This window comes from Plecotus auritus, assembly GCF_963455305.1.
Source record: "Plecotus auritus genome assembly, chromosome: 8".
Taxonomy (NCBI): domain Eukaryota; kingdom Metazoa; phylum Chordata; class Mammalia; order Chiroptera; family Vespertilionidae; genus Plecotus; species Plecotus auritus.
The window spans coordinates 98,231,581-98,251,069 of NC_137782.1; the positions used below are offsets into that span (position 1 = coordinate 98,231,581).

Here is a 19,489-nt window from a genome sequence, read left to right on the forward strand (position 1 = left end):
CTCGAAATCACCCACAGGCTGCAGACCCCACCCAGAAGCCCCGCCTAGGGAGCCCTGTGCCTGGCGGGCCACTCAGGGACCGCCTGAGCGAGGGCCGGCCAGCCTCAGCCTCTCCTCTGAAGGGACCCACTGCGGACCTGGCTCCCACACCCCGCGGCGGCTCCCAGGTCAGGCCCAGAGGAGAGAGCAAAGCCACGAACAGTTCCTCCGAGCCGGCCGGGCGGGGCGGAGCCCGGGGAGAGGCCAGCGGCTCCTTTCGTCGGCGGTCCTGGGACCCCAGAGCGCCCCCGCGCGGTCTGCCCGCAGCAGACAAGTCTCGGAACCGAGGGAGCGGGTCTTCTCTCTAAGCCCTGGGTTCCGCCCACCCGCCCCCACAGATCGGGCGTCACAAAGACCCACGATCCCCATGGCAACCGCTGGTTGCCACGGGTGCGAAACTGGACGCCCCCGCTCTGCGCACAGTCAGCCGCACGGAGCTCCGGGAGGCAGGGCAAGTGGGCACACAGGGCTGGAGGAGGGATGGGGTCGAGGGGGGGGCGCAGGGGACATGGGGCGGCGTGGAGGTGGACGTAGGTCTCAGGGAGGTGGGCGGGGGGGCGTGGTTTTGGGGAGCGGGGGAAATGGGTGGAGTAGGGGTCGAGGAGGCTGGCCAGGACTCCAGGTGACCCCTCCTGGGAGTTTACACCAACCCATCTTGGTTTTCCACCTGAGAGACTGTTGGCGATTGGGAACATCCCTGACCCATAGCCAGATCCAGGGGTAAGAGTTCCCTCCAGAGGCCAGAGCAGGACTTAGGCCTAAGTCCTGGGATCTTGGGCTCAGCTGGCACCTCAGCCCCAGAGCCCCTCTGTGGTGTCCAGGCCTCATCTGGCTCCTCTGCCCCAGGAAGGGCAAGGGCCTTTGGGGAGGAGGCAGCCTGCCCAGCCTTACCCTGCCACTTGGTGGTTTCTTGGGCAAGTCACTGTATCTATTGAGCCTCCCTGTAACTGACCCGGCCCTTGGGTTGCTGGAACAACCAGAGCTTTTCCAGGGGCAGGCCGGGACCCTGGTGGTGGCTGGGACCCGGGACAGCAGCCAGGGATGCTGGCTCCTTCTCCAAGGAGCCCCAGCTTCCAGGGGGTGGTCTCCTCACTGTGGCTGCAACCAGGTGTGGGGCGCACTGACACCCAGAGCTGGAAACCTGGGGGAGTCGTGGCCCCAAAGGAGCTTCAGACTGTGGGGTCCATGGCTGGCCTTGCACCTGGAGTGAGAGCCAGTTGCAAAGCATTTAGCCTTGGCGCCCACCTGTAAGAGGGAGTGACAGGACCTCAGCCTCTGGGCCTTTCCTAGGGAGTCAGTGGCTCTTTAAGGCCCTGGTGGCCCCAGGACACCCAAGGGCTCGGGAGCTGGGAGCTAGCAGGGTTATTCCTCAGGGATGGGGCCTGAGGCCTCCCTGCCTCCCAGCTGGCACTGGTCCCCAACTGGACTGTCCTGGGGTGAGCCTGGCCCTCTGCTGTGCACCAGCGGTGAGGTGTGTAGGGTCTTCAGGGCAGTGGTGTCCCAAGGGGAGTCCAGTGCTGCTCAGACAGGACCACACTGAGTTTCCGTGGCCCCAAGGAGCACTGTAACCCCTTTTAAAGGAGGGCCCGAAACCTTTGCCAGGCCGCACAGCTGGTCAGTGGCTGAGGTTTCTGCTCAAGTCATTCTGGCCCCAGAGCCCAGCCCTGGTCTTAGCCCAGCCCTGTGTCCTCACAACCAATCATCAGTAGTGTTTGCTCCTAAATACCTACTTTTTAAAAAATATTTTTTTTATTGATTTCAAAGAGGAAGAGAGATAGAACCATCAATGATGAGAGAGAATCATTGATTGGCTGCCTCCTGCACCCCCTTACTGGGGATCGAGTCCGCAACCCAGCCATGTGCCCTTGACTGGACCTTCAGTCTTCAGGCTGACGCTCTATCCACTGAGCCAAACCAGCTAAGGCTCTAAATGCCTGCAGCCTGCCCACCTGGCCCTCCAGGCACCTTTCTCTCTTCTAGAGAAAGGTGCTCCCCACAAGGTCCTCCCCCCAGGAAGGATAGAAGGCCCCGTGTGGGGGTAAATGGGCCTGAAATCTCACACACACACACACACACACACACACACACACACACAGCCCCAAGTGACCCCCAGATGGGCACAGAGGCCTGCCTGACATTCCCACTCACACCTCACCCTGCACCCCTTCCTCCAGACAATGAGCTTCCAGGTGACAGGCCTCGGCCTGGACAAGATGAAGCTGGACAGTCCCCAGTCCTTCCTGGACCAGGAGGAGGTGGAGGAGGCTGAGGACCGGCAGCTGCTGGAGCCGGAGGCTTGGAGGACCTACACAGCACGCCGCAATGCACTGCGGGAGTTCCTGACCTGCGACCTGAGCCCCCACCTGCTAAAGCGCCATCACGCTCGCATGGAGCTGCTGAGGAAGTGCTCCTACCACATCGAGATCCTCCCCAAGCACCTGGCCCTCGGCGACCAGAACCCACTGGTGCTGCCCAGCACCATGTTCCAGCTCATCGACCCCTGGAAGTTCCAGCGCATGAAGAAGGTGGGCACCGCGCAGACCAAGATCCAGCTCCTGCTGCTCGGAGACCTGCTGGAGCAGCTGGACCACGGCCGTGCCCAGCTGGATGCCCTGCTCGAGTCGCCTGACCCTCGGCCCTTCCTGGCGGGTTGGGCAGTTGTGGAACAGCGGCTGGCAGACCTGTCGTCCGTCATGGACAACTTCCTGGCCATGATGGTGCCAGGGCGTCTGCACATCAAGCACCGCCTGGTGTCTGATGTTGGCGCCACCAAGATCCCGCATATCCGGCTCATGCTCAGCACCAAGATGCCTGTCATGTTCGACCGCAAGGAATCGGTGGCCCACCAGGACTGGGTCGCCCTGCGCTGGTTTGTCACCATCCAGCCAGCGGTGCCGGAACAGTTCGAACTGCGCTTCAAGCTGCTGGACCCACGGACGCAGCAGGAGTACCTGCAGCGTGGCATCATCCCCGTGGCTGCCTGCACCTTCGACGTCCACAACCTGCTGCCCAACCGTGTCTACAAGTTCACCGTCAAGAGAGCGGAGAGCTACACGCTGGTCTACGAGCCCTGGCGGGACAGCCTCACACTGCAGACCAGGCCGGGGCCCCCCGAAAGGCCCCCCCCCCGTCGGCTGGGCAAGCCGGGCTGCCCCTGACCGCAGCTTCCGAGAGATGGTTTTCTAATATTTATCCACTAATAAAGAGGAGTATAAACGCACACACACAATTAAAGAAGCAAACGTACTTACGTCCTGCGGGCAGCGGCAGCCACATGAGTATTTTTCCTGACTTGGCCCAGCACTCCCACGAGCCCCAGGCCCCGCAGCTCCTGCTCCATTTTCGGGGGCGGGGGGGGGGGAGGGACTCAGGCTGGACCTTCCAGGACAGCTGGTTCCAGAGCAAGAAGCGTCAGCCCTGGCACCAGGATGCCACCTCCAGCATGACAGCTGCCCCAGGAGCTCGGCCACGCCAGCCCCAGCCCCTCCCCGTCACAATAACCAGCCATGTGACCTCAGCACAGGCTCTGCCACCTTTCCTCCCTCTTAGGCCCGGTTCCCCAGGGGGACAATCCCCCAGGTCCTGCCCAGACTCCACAGGGGCAGTCATGGCCCATCACTCTCACCCTGGCTTTATCAGGATCAGAGTGCCTTGCCCAGAGGCCAAAAGGACATTTATTTTTAAAATGACAATAAAAGTCTTATCTTTCCCCCAAATGAAGCTGAAGTTCATCAGCACCCCATCCTGAGGTGGGTGAGGGTCCCAGGAAAGGGCACCTGGCAGGGGGCATCCCCAACACACAGGCCAGCATAAGCTACTCTTGGGAGGTGGTCCTTCCTCCAGCCCACTGCCCCTCCCACCAGCTCCTGCTGTTCAGCCCCCTGTGGGTGACCACCCCCTTGATGTTGCCTTGATAGTCTGCCCTTGCCCTGCAGTGTGGTCCTGTGACCCCGGGCACCCAGCAGTGACCCTCCCCACACGCTCACTCTGACAAAGGTAATGTGACGTCAGTGCCCACCTGCTCCTGCGGCTTGGACACCAGCTCCAGGAGGGACAGCCTTATGTCCCCTGGTAGTGGCTGAGGAGGATGGTCAGCACAGGTAACCATGTGGTCATTAGAGAATCGTGTGATCAGGGATGATCAGAAACAGCCCCTCTCCCACTGACCGAGAAGTGGTGAAGGGGGTCCCCAACTCTGCCGGAAAAGCCCCAGCACTGCTCCCCAGCGTGGACAGGGTGCTCTTAGGCAGGTGGGGATTCAGCCTGGGGGGCTCCTCTCCCAGGCCTGTCCCACTGTGTGCCCCGCGCTCTGGCCTCGTGTGCTATGGGACGTGCTCTCCTGCATGTCCTGCCGGGGTCCAAGGGCCCAAGCCTCAAGCTCCTCAGAAATGGAGGGAACAGGGGTAAAAGCAGGCCAGGGACCAGGGATTGGGGTTTGTGCTGAGTCATACCAGTCTGACAGAGGGCCCAGCTGGAGTGGGGTTCACCAAGGGAGGTGCATAGGGGCACGCCGGCTCATTCTGTGTCTCCTGCTGGAGGCCTGGCTGGTGCCCTCACCCAGAAAGGCAGCTGCCCAGAGGCCACAGGTCCCGCTCTGTAAGCAGCTCTGCTGCACCTGCTAAGTACAGCCCTTGAGGCCAGGATGCTGGTCTGTGCCCGACCGGCCTCCAGCCCCACCTCTGCCCCGTAGTTGCCTCCGCCACCCCCCAACCCCCTGATTAGTGCAGCACACTTGAGGTTTCAATGCCTCTTCTTCTGGGAAGCCCTCCCTGACTCCAGGTTGGTGAGGTCTTAACTCCCTGCCTCATACACCTGTTCATCTCTCCTTAAGCACTTTTCACAAGATACTGCCAAGTTTCTCAATGCTTGTGGCTGCCATAGAGTAGGCCTCTTCCAGGTAGGGCCCATTGATTCCCTTTGGGCCTCACAGTGAACACATGGTACACAAAGGCCTGCTATGTTTCAGTCTCTCTGTGACCTCCTGACCTATCCACTACCCCTGCCAAGACTCAAGAGGTCAGGGCCTGGCCACACCTTCCTCTTCCTGCAGCTGCTCTACGGGGTGGGGGTGGGAGGCACTGGGGGCTCAGCCACACACAGGGGAATGAGTAGCCCAAGTCAGTCCCCAGGGGCCATGCACTGCCCAAGGTCCTGGATGGCACAGCACCACTGGAGGCTTTGGGGACTTTGGACTTAGACTGTGGGGCCTAAGATCAGAGTTCAGAGGGCTGGGCACACCTGCAACACCTGAACACAGCTCACGGGCCGTGGCCTCGTCCTAGCCGGCCTTCCAGCTTCCTTGGTCCTGGCAGAGGACCCTCAGCCAGGCTTCTCCCACATCCTCCCCATCCTCCCCACCCAGTACCTGCCACAATGCTTGACAGCCTCACAGCCCCTTTGCCACCTAAGTAAGAGGAAGGGCTGCCCTCTGTGCCTCCAGACAGCCTCAAAACACCCAGAGGTGAGAAAGCAGAGTGGCCTTTATAACAAAATTAATGTTCAATCATATAATAGTCCAAAAAAAGATACAAAATTGGAATGTAGAGATTTGATTTGTAGAAAACTTCAGGACAGACACAGACCCATCCCTGTGGGCCCTGCAGCAAGGCCATGGGGGCTGCCCTCCTCGGGCACACAGTGCTTTGCAAACCCAGCCCATGGGGAGTGGGGACCATTGCACTGAGCCCCAGGTTGGGAGCCGCCTCAGGATGGGCTCGGTGGGGGGCCAGAGGCTTCCAGAGAAGGCAGGACACAAAGGCCTCCTGACACACTGGGCAGGCAGGCTGTCCTAACCTGGCCACCCACGGAGTGAGGGTGGAGTGGAGGGTGGTAGCATCCAGGGGAGCCACAATGGCAGCCCTGCCCACAGCCCTTGGGAGCACTGCTGTGGGAGGGGAGGTCAAGGGGAGGTGGCCTCAGGGAGGGCTGTGGGTGCAGAGAAACGGCCCTGGCTTCCAGGGAAGCCTCTCTGCCCTGAGTTTGGATTTATTTAAAAATAGAAAATAAAGCTGAGCTCCATGGCCATACCGTGTGGCTGGGATGGCATCCACAGACCAAAGAGCTGGGATTTCCTTCTGGACCCCAGACCTTCCCAGGGGCCCCACCCCTGGCAGCACAGCGGCAGCAGACACAGGTCAACCGGGTGGATGGGCACCGACCTCTTTCCTCTCAAGTCCGTGCTCCCCCCGGGGGCAAGGCAAGACTCCAGAAGGTGGCTTATGTGCACCGCATGTGGGCCTCTGCAACCTCGCTCAGTCAGGGGACGTGGGGGGCCAGGCCAAGCCGGCAATGACTCCTGAAGAAGGCACATGGGATTCCACGGAGCAGAGCCAAGGCAGCCGGCAGGGGAGGGCTTGGCCTTTTCCTGGCTGTCCTGCCAGCTTGAGGGCAGTGGACGGCTGAGGTGGGCCCTTCAGACAAGCACGGCTGGCCTCCTCCGGACCTGCACCTGGCCAGCGGGAACCAGGCTCCGCTGGGCCTCACAGAAGTCCAAGAGTCTGCGCCACAGAGGGCAGCATCGAAGCAGGAGGTGGTCTCCTGGAAGAGGGAGGAGTCAGCGCTGGCCCCACCCCCGGCAGCAGCCATGCCCAGCCACACCCAGCCCCGCCCCAGCAGCTCTCACCAACGAGGCAGAGCCCCTCCTGGGCCCGGGTAATGGCCACATTCACTTGGTTGGGGTCCACAACGAAACCCAGGAACCTCTTCAGCCAGCTCTTAGTTGGCCGCTGGTCCAAGTCGCTCTCTGGGCAGGAACGGACGGTGCTCACCAGCACATAGCGCCACTCACTCCCTGGGGACCAGGGGCACAGTGAGGCCCACCTTCCTGCCCCGAAGGCCCAGGAGCCCTGCCCAGGGCCGGCCTCCAGCCTCACCCTGGCTCTTGGTGATGGAGCACACTGCCACTCCGGTGACACCCTGACGCACGAGACCCTTGCTGATCTCGGCAGCCTGTGCATTGTAGGGAGTGAGGATGGCAATGTCCTTGGGGTTCACTGTCCTGTCCAGGGTCAGCTGTTTGGCGATGCGAACCTGAAGGACCGAGGGGGTGCTAGTGGAGCAGGCCCTGGTGCCTCCCCGCTGCCCCCTGGCACCTGGGCCTCCCCTGTTTCCTCAGCTCCTCTGCCTCCTCCTCCAGGAAGCCCTCCTGACCAAGGGGCACCACCTGACACTCACCACCTCTGCCACCTCCTCCAGGTTGGCCTTGGAGTTCTCGTTCCCTTCATCTGTGGACACCAACAGGCTCTGCTCATGACCCTGCACATGGCCAAAGATGACAGGGCAGCTCTCCTTGTCGGCATGGCCCAGGACGCTGGGCGGCCGCCGCAGGCCTGGCCAGGTCTTCAGCTTCTTCTGGTAGAACTCCATGGAAGGGAAGCTGCAGATGCCCTCATGCTGTGGGAAGAACATGAGCCAGGGACAGGCTGCCATCCGCCCTCCCTGGGTCTCAGGAGAAGGCCAGGGTGGATGCAGGAGGTGGGAGTGGTCGGAGGCACAGACGCGGGGCCGGCTCACCATGCGGTACTGCGTGTCCAGCATGTAGGCGTCCCTGTGGTACCTCTCGAAGAGAGACCGGTCCAGCCCTAGGCTTTGCAGCTGCTCATTCTTGACCACAGGCCGCAACTGCTTGTGGTCCCCAAGAAGAACCACCTGGAGGACAGGTGTGGCTCTGACCCCCAGACCCAGAGGCACCCAGCTCATCTGATGCTACCCCACCTCAACCTGCCCTCCATGTGCTCCCTGCATCCCAGGTGTGAAGGCCCCCAGCGATGCCTGTCTGGCATCACCACCTGCCTCACCTTCTCGGTGTGGGAGAAGTTTACCAGGGGGATGAGGGTCTCGGGCTCCGTGGCCATGCCTGCCTCGTCGACCAAGATCTGCCGGACATCCAGGTTCTTGAGGCTGGCCGAGGCCGCACACGAGCACGTGCAGAGGATGACACGGTGGCGGTCCAGTTCGAACTTCCTTGCCCTCCCCAAGATCTTCTTATACCTGCGCAGGGACGCTGTCGGGTCACCCAGGGACCCCCACGCCAGAAGACCACTCCACCATTCCGCTGCTTACCTGGCGAGGTCCTCCTCGGGAAATACCTCCCCTCTCTGCAGCCGGGTGTCAAAAGCCTTGATGGAGGGCGCATAGGGATTGGAGGACTGCCGGATCCGGTGGTGCAGCGTGATGGTCCTGGTGGGAGAACCCCCGTGATGCCCCAAGTTGCCCACGGCCCAAGGCAGGACCATCAGACAGTTCAGGCCTCTCCCCTCCACCCAGAGACAGACAGACAGACACTGAGAGGCGGCACCTGAGGCTCTGGTTGGGCCTCCCCTCCCGAGGGGTCTTCCTGGGTGGGCCCCTGCTGCTCACGCCCGGCACTGGGAACTCGGTGGCCTCCGCCTGCTCGCTGTACACACGGAGGGGCTTCAGCTCGGCCCTTCTGCTCAGGAGCATTCCTGGGGGCAGTCCGGGCGTGAGCGACTGTCCCTTGGGCCCACCATTCCCAGCACAGCCCCCATGGCTGACCCAGTGCACCTGCCACGACGTCCACCGACTTGTTGGAGGGGCCACAGTACAAGATGCAGGCCCCCCCCCGCTGCTTCCCGTGGCAGGGAGTGCCCCAGGCCGGCACCAGCTCCTCATTTAACTTGTAAAACCAGAACACGATGTGGAAGCCCACCACTGTCTTCCCGGTGCCTGTGGGCAGAGAGCAGGTGAGCCGAGCCGCCACCGGCCTGCCCAGGCACCTCAGCCCCAGTGCGGGTCCCACCTGGTGGGCCCTGAATGACGGTGAATTGCTTCTTCAGGGCCTCTCTGACAGCCCCGTTCTGGCTGGGGTTCAGCTTGTGGCGGCCTCCGGGGATGTCAAAAGCCTGTCGCTCCAGAAACCTGTTGGGGATTCCTGAGGAAGGAGCCAGGCTCCCTGAGCTCTGGTGCAAGGCGGGCTGGGGCAGGAAGAAGGGGCAGGAAAGCTGGGGGCCCCCACCTACCTCTGCGGAGGGGCTGCTGGCCAGGAAGGTGTCGGGGAGAGTGGTGGGGCGGGTGGCGGGGCAGGGGGATGGGGTGGCCCAGGGCGATGTTGATGACCAGCTGGGACGCGTCCTTCAGCCCACGCACGGCTTCTTCCTTGCGGCTGGGGCATGTGGGGGCGGAGACGGACACTGGAACTTCAACTGGCCTCTCCCAGGGAGGGACCTCGGCCCCACAGGCCACCCCCTCCCAGAAGAGGGAGTCCAAGGAGGTTTCACCCCTCTGGCCCACCGGCCTCTCCCTGGCCTCTAGCCCTGGGGAAGCCACTCACAGGTCAGGCAGCTGCTTTGGTAGCACCTCAATGGTGAATGGGGCGCCAGGCCGCAGCACCTCTTCTGGAATCTTCTCCATGGCCATGTGGTGGATGAAGAAGTGCACCTGCTTGTCAGCCTCTTGCCGGTCGGCCCGGCCCTCTGGATTTGTGTCCCAGTCCTCTGTCAGCCCATGGGCCACCCAGGTGTAGGTGTCCGGGTCGATGCTCAGGGTGGGGCCCCGGCTGCTGGGCCCAGGGAGGGGCTGGCCAGGGTTGGCTTCGGGGTCTGGCACCCCGGCGTCGGGCACAGCCTGAAGCCCCTCAAGCCGGATGCAGAGGTAGCAGTGCCCAAAACTGATGTCGATGCTGTGTTCCCGGAGGAAGGCGGCCTCCAGGCAGAAGCTGCCCTGGAGCTGCCCCTGCTCCGTCCGCTCCGTGTCCCAGGTGATGCACACGTGCTGCAGTGTGATGGCGTCGCTCTCGGCCACAGCGCTAGTGGCCGACTCCAGGGAGCAAAACGGCTCCCACATGAGGCAGTAGTCCTCTACGCTGCGGCAGCGGTCCCGCCCGGCCTGTGGCACACGGCCCGAGAAGCAGTCACCTGCTCTCTCCACGTGCTCCAGGCACAGGCTGAAGCCTGGGGCCACGAGCCACAGCTGCAGGGCTGGCGCCAAAATCCCCCGATGCAGCGTGGCACTGAGCTGCACCTTCAGCGTGTCCCCACTGCCCAGCTCCCGGGCCACCTCCACAAAGTGGCCACAGCGGCTGCGTGACACCTGCCCCAGCTTCCGCTGCGGCGGCTTGGCACTGCCCTGCTCCCGCACACGGGCAGCCACCTCCGGCCAACGCTGCTCCTCCACCAGCTCCAGCAGCTGCTGCCATAGGGCGGTGTCCACGGGCCAGGTGTGCAGGTCCAGCAGGGCGCCTGGCAGTGTGGGACATGGCCCATTTTCCAGCACCGAGTAGACACGGCGTCGCCACTCAAGCCGCAGGCCCAGCCGGCTTGCCAGGTGGTACGGGTGCTCAGCCAGCTGCAGGGAGCGGTAGTAAATAGGGCAGGGGTCAGGCAGGGTCTCCCGGTTGACCGGGAAGAGCAGCTTGAAGCAGCGGGCACCCAATTCCACATCCACCACGAAGCCCAGCTTCTGGCGCGGCTGGGCCTTGAGCTGCGTGGCCAGGTGCAGGCTATAGGCCCGGCGCTGGTAGCTCTGGGCACGTGCGTGCTGGCGGCTGAAGTCTTGGCAGAGCCCGTTGATGTCTCTGGCAGAGTAGGTGGAGCTCCCGTGGCCCAGTGCCAGCAGAATCTGCCGCTGCAGCACCACATCCAGGTACCTGCGGATGGGCGAGGTGGCCCAGGTGTACCAGTCCACCTGCAGCGAGTAGTGACTGGCCAGTTGCCGCTCACCCTGGCTGGAGCGGCTGAAGACAGAGCGGCCCAGGGCCTTGCGGAAGTCCAGGCCCGCAGCAGCCAGCGAGGGGTGCATGTCGTCCGTGGTGATGAGGTCGGCCAGCAGGCCGAAGTCCTGCGCGTGGGCAGCAAGCTGGATGTGCCTCCAGAGGGAAGCCAGCAGGTGGAGCTGCTTAAGGGGGGTGCCGCGCCCCTGCAGGTGGTGTCTCAGGTGAAGCGATAAAGGCACCAGCTCTCCATGCTTCTCGCTCACGGCTTCAAGCTGGTGGCCGCTGGGCGTGGGCTGCCACCGTAGCGGTGTGGCCGTCCGGGTGCGCTCACTGCCCACCAGGAACTCGGCCACCAGGCTGTTGAACTGGATCATGTACTCTTTGACCATGGCATGGGCCGCACGGAAGCCCAACGCGCTGTCCTCGTCAGGCTGCTCATAATGCCAGGCCGCTTGCAAACGGCGTCGGCGCAGCACCCTGGCAAAGTGGCATGCAGCCAGGATGCAGGCATCCACGGAGTCCAGGCAGGCGGGCAGCTCCAGGGTGGCCCCCAGCTGCCCCCTGATCACCTGCTCAGCTTCCTCGTAGGATAGCTGGCGGTCGGAGCAGATCACAGAGGGCGCAAAGCGCAGGCTCTTGAGCTGGTCGCTGCCCTTCTCGAAGGTGAGGAAGAGAGAGATGGTAAAGCGGTCCTTGCCTGGGAGGAGGCTGAGCACGTCCTGACAGAGGCCAGCAGGCAGCATGGGCGTCGGCTCCCGGTTGGGGGCATAGAATGTGGTGCCCCGTCTTCGGGCCTCCACGTCCAGTGCACCGTCCCTGGGCATGAAGCTGGCCACGTCGGCGATGTGCACAGCCACTTCATACCTGGGGCCCAAGTCCCGCACACTGAGGGCGTCGTCCAGGTTGCGGGCACCCTGGGGGTCCACGGTGAAGGTCAGGAAGCTGCGGCAGTCGTCCCGGTAACCTGGCGCCCGGCCGAGCTCTGCGCAATATTTCTGCAGCGCCTTGGAGACCACAGCTGGGTCTAACGAGGGTTCCCTGAGGCCGTACTCCAGGTCCAGAATTCGGAGGCCCTGCTCCCAGGTGGTGGCCTCAGGTAGCACCTCCAGCACTATGCCCAGCGGGTAGTAGAAGCGCTCCCGCCAGACCACAATGCGCACCCAGAAGAGCCGGTGGCGCCTGGCCTGGGCCGTGAGCTGCTCGTACCCCACCCTCTGCACGCGGCCCTGCAGGAAGCGGTGGACGGGCACCTGCAGTGGGTCCTTCAGGTCGGCCACAAAGATCTTGGTCACAGAGCCATCGATGGGGGTCATGATGCGCGGGTCCCACTCATCCATGCGGCACACAAACACCAGATCACTGCGCCGCCTCTTCAGCACGCCCAGCACGCGGCCCTGCAGCCGCCCCGACAGGCCCCTTTCGCCGCCGAGGACCCTGACCAGCACCTCGTCCCCGCTGAAGGCCATCCCGCAGTGCAAGCGGCCCCTGAGCTGAATGGAGCCAGGCGCCGTGTCATCCAGTGGCATGGCCGTCGCCCGCTCGAAGGTCTCCTGCACGAAGGCACATCTGTGGTGTAGCTGGGGCTCTGAGCGCAGCAGCTTCCGCAGTGCATCCGGCGGCAGGTTCACATACTGCCGGGCCTGCTGTGGGGACGCAGGCCTGGCCATGGTGTCCAGCAGCCCGTCCTCCCGCACAGTCACCGTCACATTCCGGCTCTCGTCCAGCAGCTCCTGCAGGATGGAGTCATCGGCGCCAAGCTCCCCGTCGGAGGGCCAAAAGTCAGACTCGGGGTCCTCGGGGTCCTCGCTCTCTGTGGCTGCCGGCCCTGCCACCACATCGGCCGGGTTCCCTGGTGGCACTCTATCCCCACTTGCTGGGCACCCCCTGGACACAGACCCTGAAGCTGTGTCCCCAGCCTCTGCGTTCTTTGTGGCCATGTCCCCAACCACTGAGGTGCTGGCTGGGGATCCACCCTCCTCGGCCTCGGCCAAGGCTGCATGCTCTGTGGCTGGGGCTCCTGTTGCCCTCTCCACTAAGACCGTGTCCCCAGCCACCGCTGCCACAGACCCCTCTGCCGGCGGGGCTGCGGGCCGCTGGCAACGGGCCCAGCGCTGCCTCTGGACCACGGCCTGCTCGATGTGCTCCAGCGACAAGCCCTCGGGGTAGATGCTGCGATGTGCCACACACTGGCGGATAAAGCTCTTCCAGAGCTTGCTGCAGGCCCCGAAGGAGCAGAGGGCCACGGCGTCCCCCACCGCCACCACCTGGGACTGGGCGCGGGTCATGATGGTGTTGAGCACGCGGGCGTCCGTGAAGAACTCCAGGGCAGGCGCGCCCGGGCTCTGCAGGCTCTGGTGGTTGTGGACCGTGCTCAGCACCACCACCCGGAACTCCCGGCCTGTGGGAGGGGCACGGTCAGGCCGGGCTGGGGGAGCAGCCCCGCCTCAGCCCGCCTCACCCTTATCCCTGACCACCCACCTGGCAGGATCTCAAAGCTGCCCACAGACACCTGGCCCAGGTCCCTCCGCCTTAGCTCCTGCCTCAGCACACTCACCTGGAGACACAACCACATCAGCAGGCCCAGAGGAGCTCAAGGAGGGCCCCCAAAGACCATACCCAGCACCTGGTGCCATGCACGGAGAGATGATTCCTCAGCCCTCTACAGAAGGGGATACTGAGGCTGTGAAGACCACAAGGGGAGACCACGTCCTGTGGGCAGTGGGCAGAGCTGCCCCATGATTGGGCTTACCTGGGCACCGTGGGACACAACACAGATGTGCCTCTGCTCACGGCTGCCCCAGCAGTGGGGCCAGGCGCTGTAGAACTCCTGCACCTGCTCAGCGACCTGGAGGACCTCAGCGGTGTTGAGCCAGGATGTCAGGGACAGGTCACGCTCGGGGTTGCCCGCCACGTGGCAGAACATGAGCGGGTAGTGCCGGGGGTGGCGCGGGACCTTGCCGCGGGCGTGGATGGGCGTGCCCTTGGCCATGTAGAAGTGACGCGAGACGAAGGTGATGATGGCCTCCGTGGAACGGTAGTTCTCGTGGAAGATTATGCGACTGCGCTGGGCAACCTCGTGTGCCTGCTGCTGGTAGAGCTGAAATAGACGGTACAGCAACGTGTGGCCGGCCGCCTGTGCCCTGGCCACACTGAAGAGTCGGGGTGTGACCTGCATGTGGTCCCCGGCCAGCACCACGCGGGTGCCTGGCAGGGCATAGCGCAGTGGGGTGAGCGCCTCGCACTCCAGCATCTGGGCGGCCTCATCGATGAGGATGTGTGAGAAAAAGCCAGCAGGCACCCTGAGCTCGCGGGCCTGCGAGGTGGTGGCCACCACGATGCGGTGCTGCTCCAGCTCGGCGCATGTGGGTGGGCGGAAGGCCCGGCGGTCCTCTGTCAGGCAGCAGTACTGCAACGTGGCTGCATCTGTCTGACTCGGTGGGCGGTCCGTGTACATCACCCGCAGTGGTGTGGCCTCGGGGTGGCCGCTGCTCACATAGCTATGGAAATGCTCCTGGATGTAGATGTCGGCCGCGCTGAGGGGGGAAGCACACAAGGGGCCTCAACAGCTGTTTGCTAAAGTGCCTACTGTGCACCTGGCCCTGCCTGGATGCCAGGGCTTCACGTGAAGCAGACTGACCTGTGACCTGTGGCCTGCCCTGACGGAGCTTACATCTGCATTTCACTTAAAAGCGACAGTGGAACCTGCCCCAGAAAGTGCTGGTGGGCCCTACCTTGTCCTACCCACACCCCCCGCCCCCGCATCCAGAGCCTCTGCAGGGGCACCCACAGCCCCACACCCAGACAGCAGACCCAATCCCCAGGGCACCGGAACTGTGCCTGAAGCACAGACGTCCCCTGCCTCTTTCAGCCCAGGACTGGCCATCTATCAGGGAGAATCCCAAAGATCGAAGCGATTGGGACTCACCCCATGGGTGCACTGGGCAGCCCAGCCCAGGCTCCACTCCGCCAATGGCCAGACTGCCCGGACACATCCGTTCTAGCCTCTCAGGCTTCCAATGAACCTGGGAACCAGCCAGAGCCCTAGGCCTGGGGTCCCCCTTTTTCTCTTGGAGTCACACCACCTCAGCAGCACTCACCAGGCCCAGGCAGCAGGGGGCGGACAGCAGCTCTGGGCTCACCTGTTGGTGTGTGTGCAGATGAGCACCTTGGTGTGGGGCTGTCGGATGACCTCCAGGGAGGCCATGGCCAGTGTGTAGGTCTTGCCTGTGCCAAAAGGGCCATAGATAAGCAGCGGGGCCACAGGCCGCGTGCCCTCAGGGCTGCTGCTTGCAATGAACTCCACCGCCAGCTTCTGTTTGTGGTTGCCGTGCAATGCAGGCGGGCTGGGACGCAGGCGGGGCAGGGCGCAGGCCGGCAGGTCGGGTACCACCAGACGCTCCTCAGGCAGGGCATCCACTGCCTCGTGCCAGAGGCGGAAGGTCATCAGGTCAACCTGGAACTGCACCTCCAGCAGAGGGCTGGCATCAGGCTGCAAGCCCAGGGCCGCACAGCAGTGGGCGGGGAGCAGCAGCCACCGCGCCTGTTCCAAGCTGGCCCGGGTCTCCAGCCGCACCTCGAACACCGTGTTGCCAGGTGAGGGCACAGGGGCCACGAGCGCTGTGCTGACCGCCCGGCCCAGCAGAAAGCCCTGGTCTGTGTCTGGTGTCAGGGAGGCGGGGATGGGGACCTCGGCGTAGAGGGCTCCCGGTGGCGGGAAGAGCATGCCCAGGGCTGGCGTCTGCAATGAGGTTTTCAGGGACACAGGGCCCTGGAGGTTCAGCCTAGTGGGGAGGATGTAGGTCAGCTGACCAAGGCCACCTCTTTGCAGCCGGCATCCCAGCACCCGCCCACACACGCTGCCCCACGTACTTGGCCACCAGCTGCTGCTGCGTAGCCTCCTCCTCATAGAGGAACTGGTGCATCCTCTGCCGGTAGTTGGCACAGGACAGGGGGCCCGGGGCCGGGCCGCTGCGGCGGAACTCTAGGGCCAGCGCTGGCACCTTGTACTTCGCCATCAAGGCTGCCTGCTCCGCTGTGCGCTCCACACCAGGAACCACGTGGCGGTTGCCAGTGTGCCAGCGCTCCAGCTCCTCATGGTGGCCGGGTGCTAGTGTCCCCCCTGGGTGGTGCTCCTGGCCCAGCTGCAACTCCAGCCTCTGCAGCAGGGCTGGCCTGCGGCCAAAGTCGAAGACCACCCACTGCTCGAAGGTGCCAAAGGAGGTGCTCTGCACACACACGGCCACCCGGTATTCAGTTGGGCAGTCAGGCACCCGGAAGCGCTCCCCCTGTGCGTACACCCGGCCCAGCGGGAGGCAGGGGGCCAACAGCGAGAAGTCTGCTCCCGGCTCCTGCTTGAGCAGGGCCACGTGTTGCAACGGATCCTGGGGAGAAACTGGACGGTGAGGTGGCCTGAGAGGCCCTCCCACCCGCCAAGGTCCAGGCTGACACAGACCCCACTCCCACCGCTGCGCTTCCTGCTGTGATCCCAGCAGGTGCTTAGCCTCCCCAAACTGCAGTGTCCCCCGCATGGTGGGTCACAGAACCTGCCCAGGAGAGCCCGTGCATGCTGAGCGAGGGAAGGCAGCATGGGATGCGCAGTTACGGTGGTAACCGGCCCAGCCCCTTGCTCTCTGCCAGACACTCCACAAAATAACCCCACGACCCCGGGCACAGAGACCCCTCATACACACATAGGGGACATGGTGCAGGGCAGTGGCTCGAGACCTCGGCCGACTCAGGGCCATGCAGATCCTCACCTCAGAGTGGACAACAAACGTCCAGCTGTGCTGAATTTTCTTCTCCTGGGCCTGATGCACCAGGGGCTGGTGGCAGGTGATGGACACACCATCGACAGTCTCAGCCAACTGCACAGGGAAGCCAGGCCATCAGCAGGGTGGCCTGGCCCCTGCCCACCCTGGCCCACTCACGAGGCCCCACTCACCACCAGGACCTCCCTGCTGCTGCTCTGGTACTCGGCCAGCAGCCGCTCTCGGTAGGACACCAGCCCCTCCTGCCAGGCCGCCCGCTCCCGCAGCTCCGCGGTCCACACCCGCCGCGTCCACTCCTGCAGCTCCTGCTCTGAATGTGCCTTGGTGCAGATGTCCCCATACTCACAGAGGCTGGGCCTGGGGGAGGGTCAGCAGGCCGCCAGGGTGAGACCCCTCAACCTAAAAGAGGCCTGTATTGCGGAGCAGGAGTGGATTCCAGGCTGGGGCAGGGTGGGGGCAGGGACCTCCTCCAACCTGTCCACTACTGTGCTCGCAGGACAAGGCCAGCAGAAGCCACCTCCATGGACCTCCTTGCCCACCTGAGGTGGACGAAGTGCCAGCCAGTCACACCGAGGGCACAAGGAGCTCCTGGTTCTGGCTGAAGGTGGGTCATCCCCCTCCCCAAGCCCCGCCCACAGGCCCTACCTGGGGCAGAGCTCAAAGGTGGAGAGCCCGGTGGGCGGGCTCCGATACTCCCAGGCCACGGCTTGACCCTGGGCCACCATCTGCGCATGCTCCTGGGATGAGCAGTGGTTCTCGAAGGCCTCCTGAGAGCGGCAGGTGACCAGGCAGGCGTGGCAGTACAGCTGGAGTGCAGGAGGCTGGTGGGGGGGGGCTGTGTGCCCGTCGCCCCTGGGGGCAGGGAGTGTGAGCAGGTCCATCCTCTGGAGCCCACCCAGCTGCTCAGCCTCCCACACGGCCATCTCCACAGCACTGTGGGCGTACTGGCAGCGGGATGCCCCATGCCGGCACGGCCGTCCACGCCCCACAAACATGCAATAGGCCAGCGGCTGGCGGTACTGGGGCTGTGGCCGCACTTCCACCACCTGCTGCTTGCGGCCCTCAGAGCTCACGTGGGTCAGGAGCGAGGGGCAGGTTCCATGCCTGGGGCAGCGCCCCTGGGCGTCCACCGGGCTGAGGTGTGGTGGGCAGTGCCGGAAGCAGTGGCAGCAGAGCAGCTGGAAGTGGCCGCCAAACTCCTCTCGGATGGTGTCAGCGGGGCTGCGCACCTCACCCTGGGCCCCGCCACCCTTCACCGCTGCCTTCAACCATAGACGATGGACACTGTGCTCGCGCTCGAAGGTCCAGACCAGCGCCTCCTCGGGGCTTCGGGCAAAGGTGCACTGGTTTCGGTGCCGCTGGCAGCCCAGCCCAGGGCTGTAGTAGCGGCAGACCTCGTATCGTGCAGGCCGCGGGAAGTTGGGCCGGCGGTCCACCTTGCGCCAGACCCTGCTCTTGGCAGCTCGCTTGGAGCGGGCAAGCAGGATCTCACAGGGGCAGCAGTGCTCCACCCGGCGCAGGAGGTAGGTGCTCTCATTGAGGCGCTGAGTGCAGCGGGAGCAGCCCAGACACAGGTCCACCTGGGCGCACAGCCTGGCTAGAGAAGGCTCCTTGGTGGCCATGGGGCTGGTGGGCAATGGGCCAGACCCCGGGGACACCATCGCTAAGGCTGGCCTGGCCCTGCGGGGTGGCGTTCGAGGCTCAGGGCTCCGCTGGTCCTCTGGGGCTACTCACTCTTGAGGAGAAGTGTGGGACAGGAGGAGCAAAGAGCCAGGTCAGGCTGAGGTCAGGGCTCGGACACACCCCCTCCCCTCAGCAAGGTGCCGGAGGAGGCGGAGCCAGGGAGTTCTGGGCAGGACAGGAGGAGAGGGTGGTTAGGCCCAAGGAAGCTGAGCCCACTGACCTTGACCCAGCCCCGACCCACCCTCTCTGAAGGGTCTCTCGGCCCTGCTCAGGAGCCAACTGGCTGAGTCTGGGGATGTGCCCCCCACATGTGTCTGGAGGGGGACTGGCTTCCTTCCCTTGGGGCAGAGCCTGTGGGGCGGGGCAAGGGGCTGCCCAGGCAGCACAGTCCGCATCAGTGCCAGAAGGATGGGGGTTCCCTGGGGTTCCCTAGGGACGCTCAATCAGAAAGGGGAACCGGCTTCTGCAAATACTGCTGCTTCCCCTGGAGAGCACTTCCCAGGGAAGCTCGGGGTGAGGAAAGGTGGTCTCTAGGAGGAAGTGGCGGGGCAGCCGGGGTCAGAGCCTGCCTGACTCCAAGGTCCCCGCAGAAGGGGTTGGTGGAGACCCCCAAACGGGATGGATGTTCAGAAGCAGGGGCAGCGGGAGCGGGTAAGGACAAGACCAAAGGGTTGGGAACTCGGGGTCCAGAGATTCCCCTCCCCCCCCCCACGCAGGGCGATCAGGCTGCGCTGCTGGGGGGCAGGGGTCTCGGCAGAGTCCCCATCTCCATGGCTGCCTTGGGGTCCCGGGGCACCGACCCCCCCCCTCCCAACAGCACCGCCTCCCCCCATCCCAGGAGCCCCCATCCCAGGAGCCCCCACCCGCGCGCAGGGAGCTGCCCCCACAGCGCAGACCTCGCATCCCCGCACTTACCACCCATTCGGCCGCGCCCGCCTCGGGATCACTTTCGATTCTGCCCCCAGGGTGACTCAAACCTCTGACGCCTGAGCGCGGAAATTACCTCACTGCCCCCGCCCCGCCCCCCTCGCGGCGCCGCCCCGAACCGTGGCGCCCCGCCCACGCGCCAGCGCTCAGGATTCGAACCCTGGTCCGAAGGCTGCAGCGCCCCGCCCCGAGTCCAGCGCCAGGCGGGAGGGGCGCCCAGCGGGCCGTCTGGGCTGGTCGGGGATCCCCGCGGGAGGGGCACGATCGGGGCTGGGGTGCGGCCCCCACCCACGGCCCCACCTCTTTAAAAATCACCAGTCAGTCTGGGTCAAGGGAGATCTTCCCTCCTACCTGGGGAGGGTCCTACGTGGGGAGGCTCTTCTTACCTGGGGAGGCTCCGATG

General features: G+C 64.4%; 2 protein-coding genes across 6 annotated transcripts; one reads left to right on the forward strand and one right to left on the reverse strand.

Annotated features, from left to right (window-relative positions):
* Window positions 1–2,216: 2,216 nt before the first annotated feature.
* Window positions 2,217–3,197, forward strand: FNDC11 (fibronectin type III domain containing 11; the record flags this gene model as incomplete). Its single annotated transcript, XM_080683449.1, has 1 exon — window positions 2,217–3,197. The coding sequence occupies one exon, from the start codon at window positions 2,217–2,219 to the stop codon at window positions 3,195–3,197; it is 981 nt and encodes a 326-aa protein (XP_080539575.1).
* A 2,305-nt stretch (window positions 3,198–5,502) lies between these two features.
* Window positions 5,503–19,111, reverse strand: HELZ2 (helicase with zinc finger 2). 5 transcript variants are annotated; one of them, XM_080685664.1, is made up of 20 exons: window positions 19,075–19,111; window positions 17,122–18,324; window positions 16,650–16,833; window positions 16,465–16,572; window positions 15,578–16,089; window positions 14,848–15,489; window positions 13,458–14,241; window positions 13,187–13,262; window positions 9,329–13,106; window positions 9,018–9,160; window positions 8,798–8,929; window positions 8,563–8,724; window positions 8,336–8,483; window positions 8,101–8,217; window positions 7,836–8,028; window positions 7,552–7,686; window positions 7,213–7,431; window positions 6,912–7,068; window positions 6,662–6,829; window positions 5,503–6,576 (listed from the first exon to the last, which is right to left on the reverse strand). In XM_080685664.1, exons 2-20 carry the CDS (start codon window positions 18,135–18,137, stop codon window positions 6,452–6,454), a joined length of 8,799 nt encoding a protein of 2,932 aa, XP_080541790.1. In that variant the 5' UTR covers window positions 18,138–18,324; window positions 19,075–19,111; the 3' UTR covers window positions 5,503–6,451. The 5 variants fall into 5 exon arrangements, 2 of the variants coding, with proteins under 2 accessions (XP_080541790.1, XP_080541789.1); XR_013961491.1 differs by lacking the exon at window positions 6,912–7,068; XM_080685663.1 differs by having other exon boundaries at window positions 7,213–7,686.
* Between the last annotated feature and the right edge of the window lie 378 nt (window positions 19,112–19,489).

Excerpts from the sequence above, each read along its gene's own strand:
- HELZ2 (XM_080685663.1), bottom strand. The coding sequence starts at position 18,137 with ATGGTGTCCCCGGGGTCTGGCCCATTGCCCACCAGCCCCATGGCCACC. Across the intron at positions 8,725-8,797 it reads CGTCATTCAGGGCCCACCAG|GCACCGGGAAGACAGTGGTG; the intron begins GTGGGACCCGCA and ends CTCTGCCCACAG. Across the intron at positions 8,029-8,100 it reads CCCGAGGAGGACCTCGCCAG|GTATAAGAAGATCTTGGGGA; the intron begins GTAAGCAGCGGA and ends GTCCCTGCGCAG.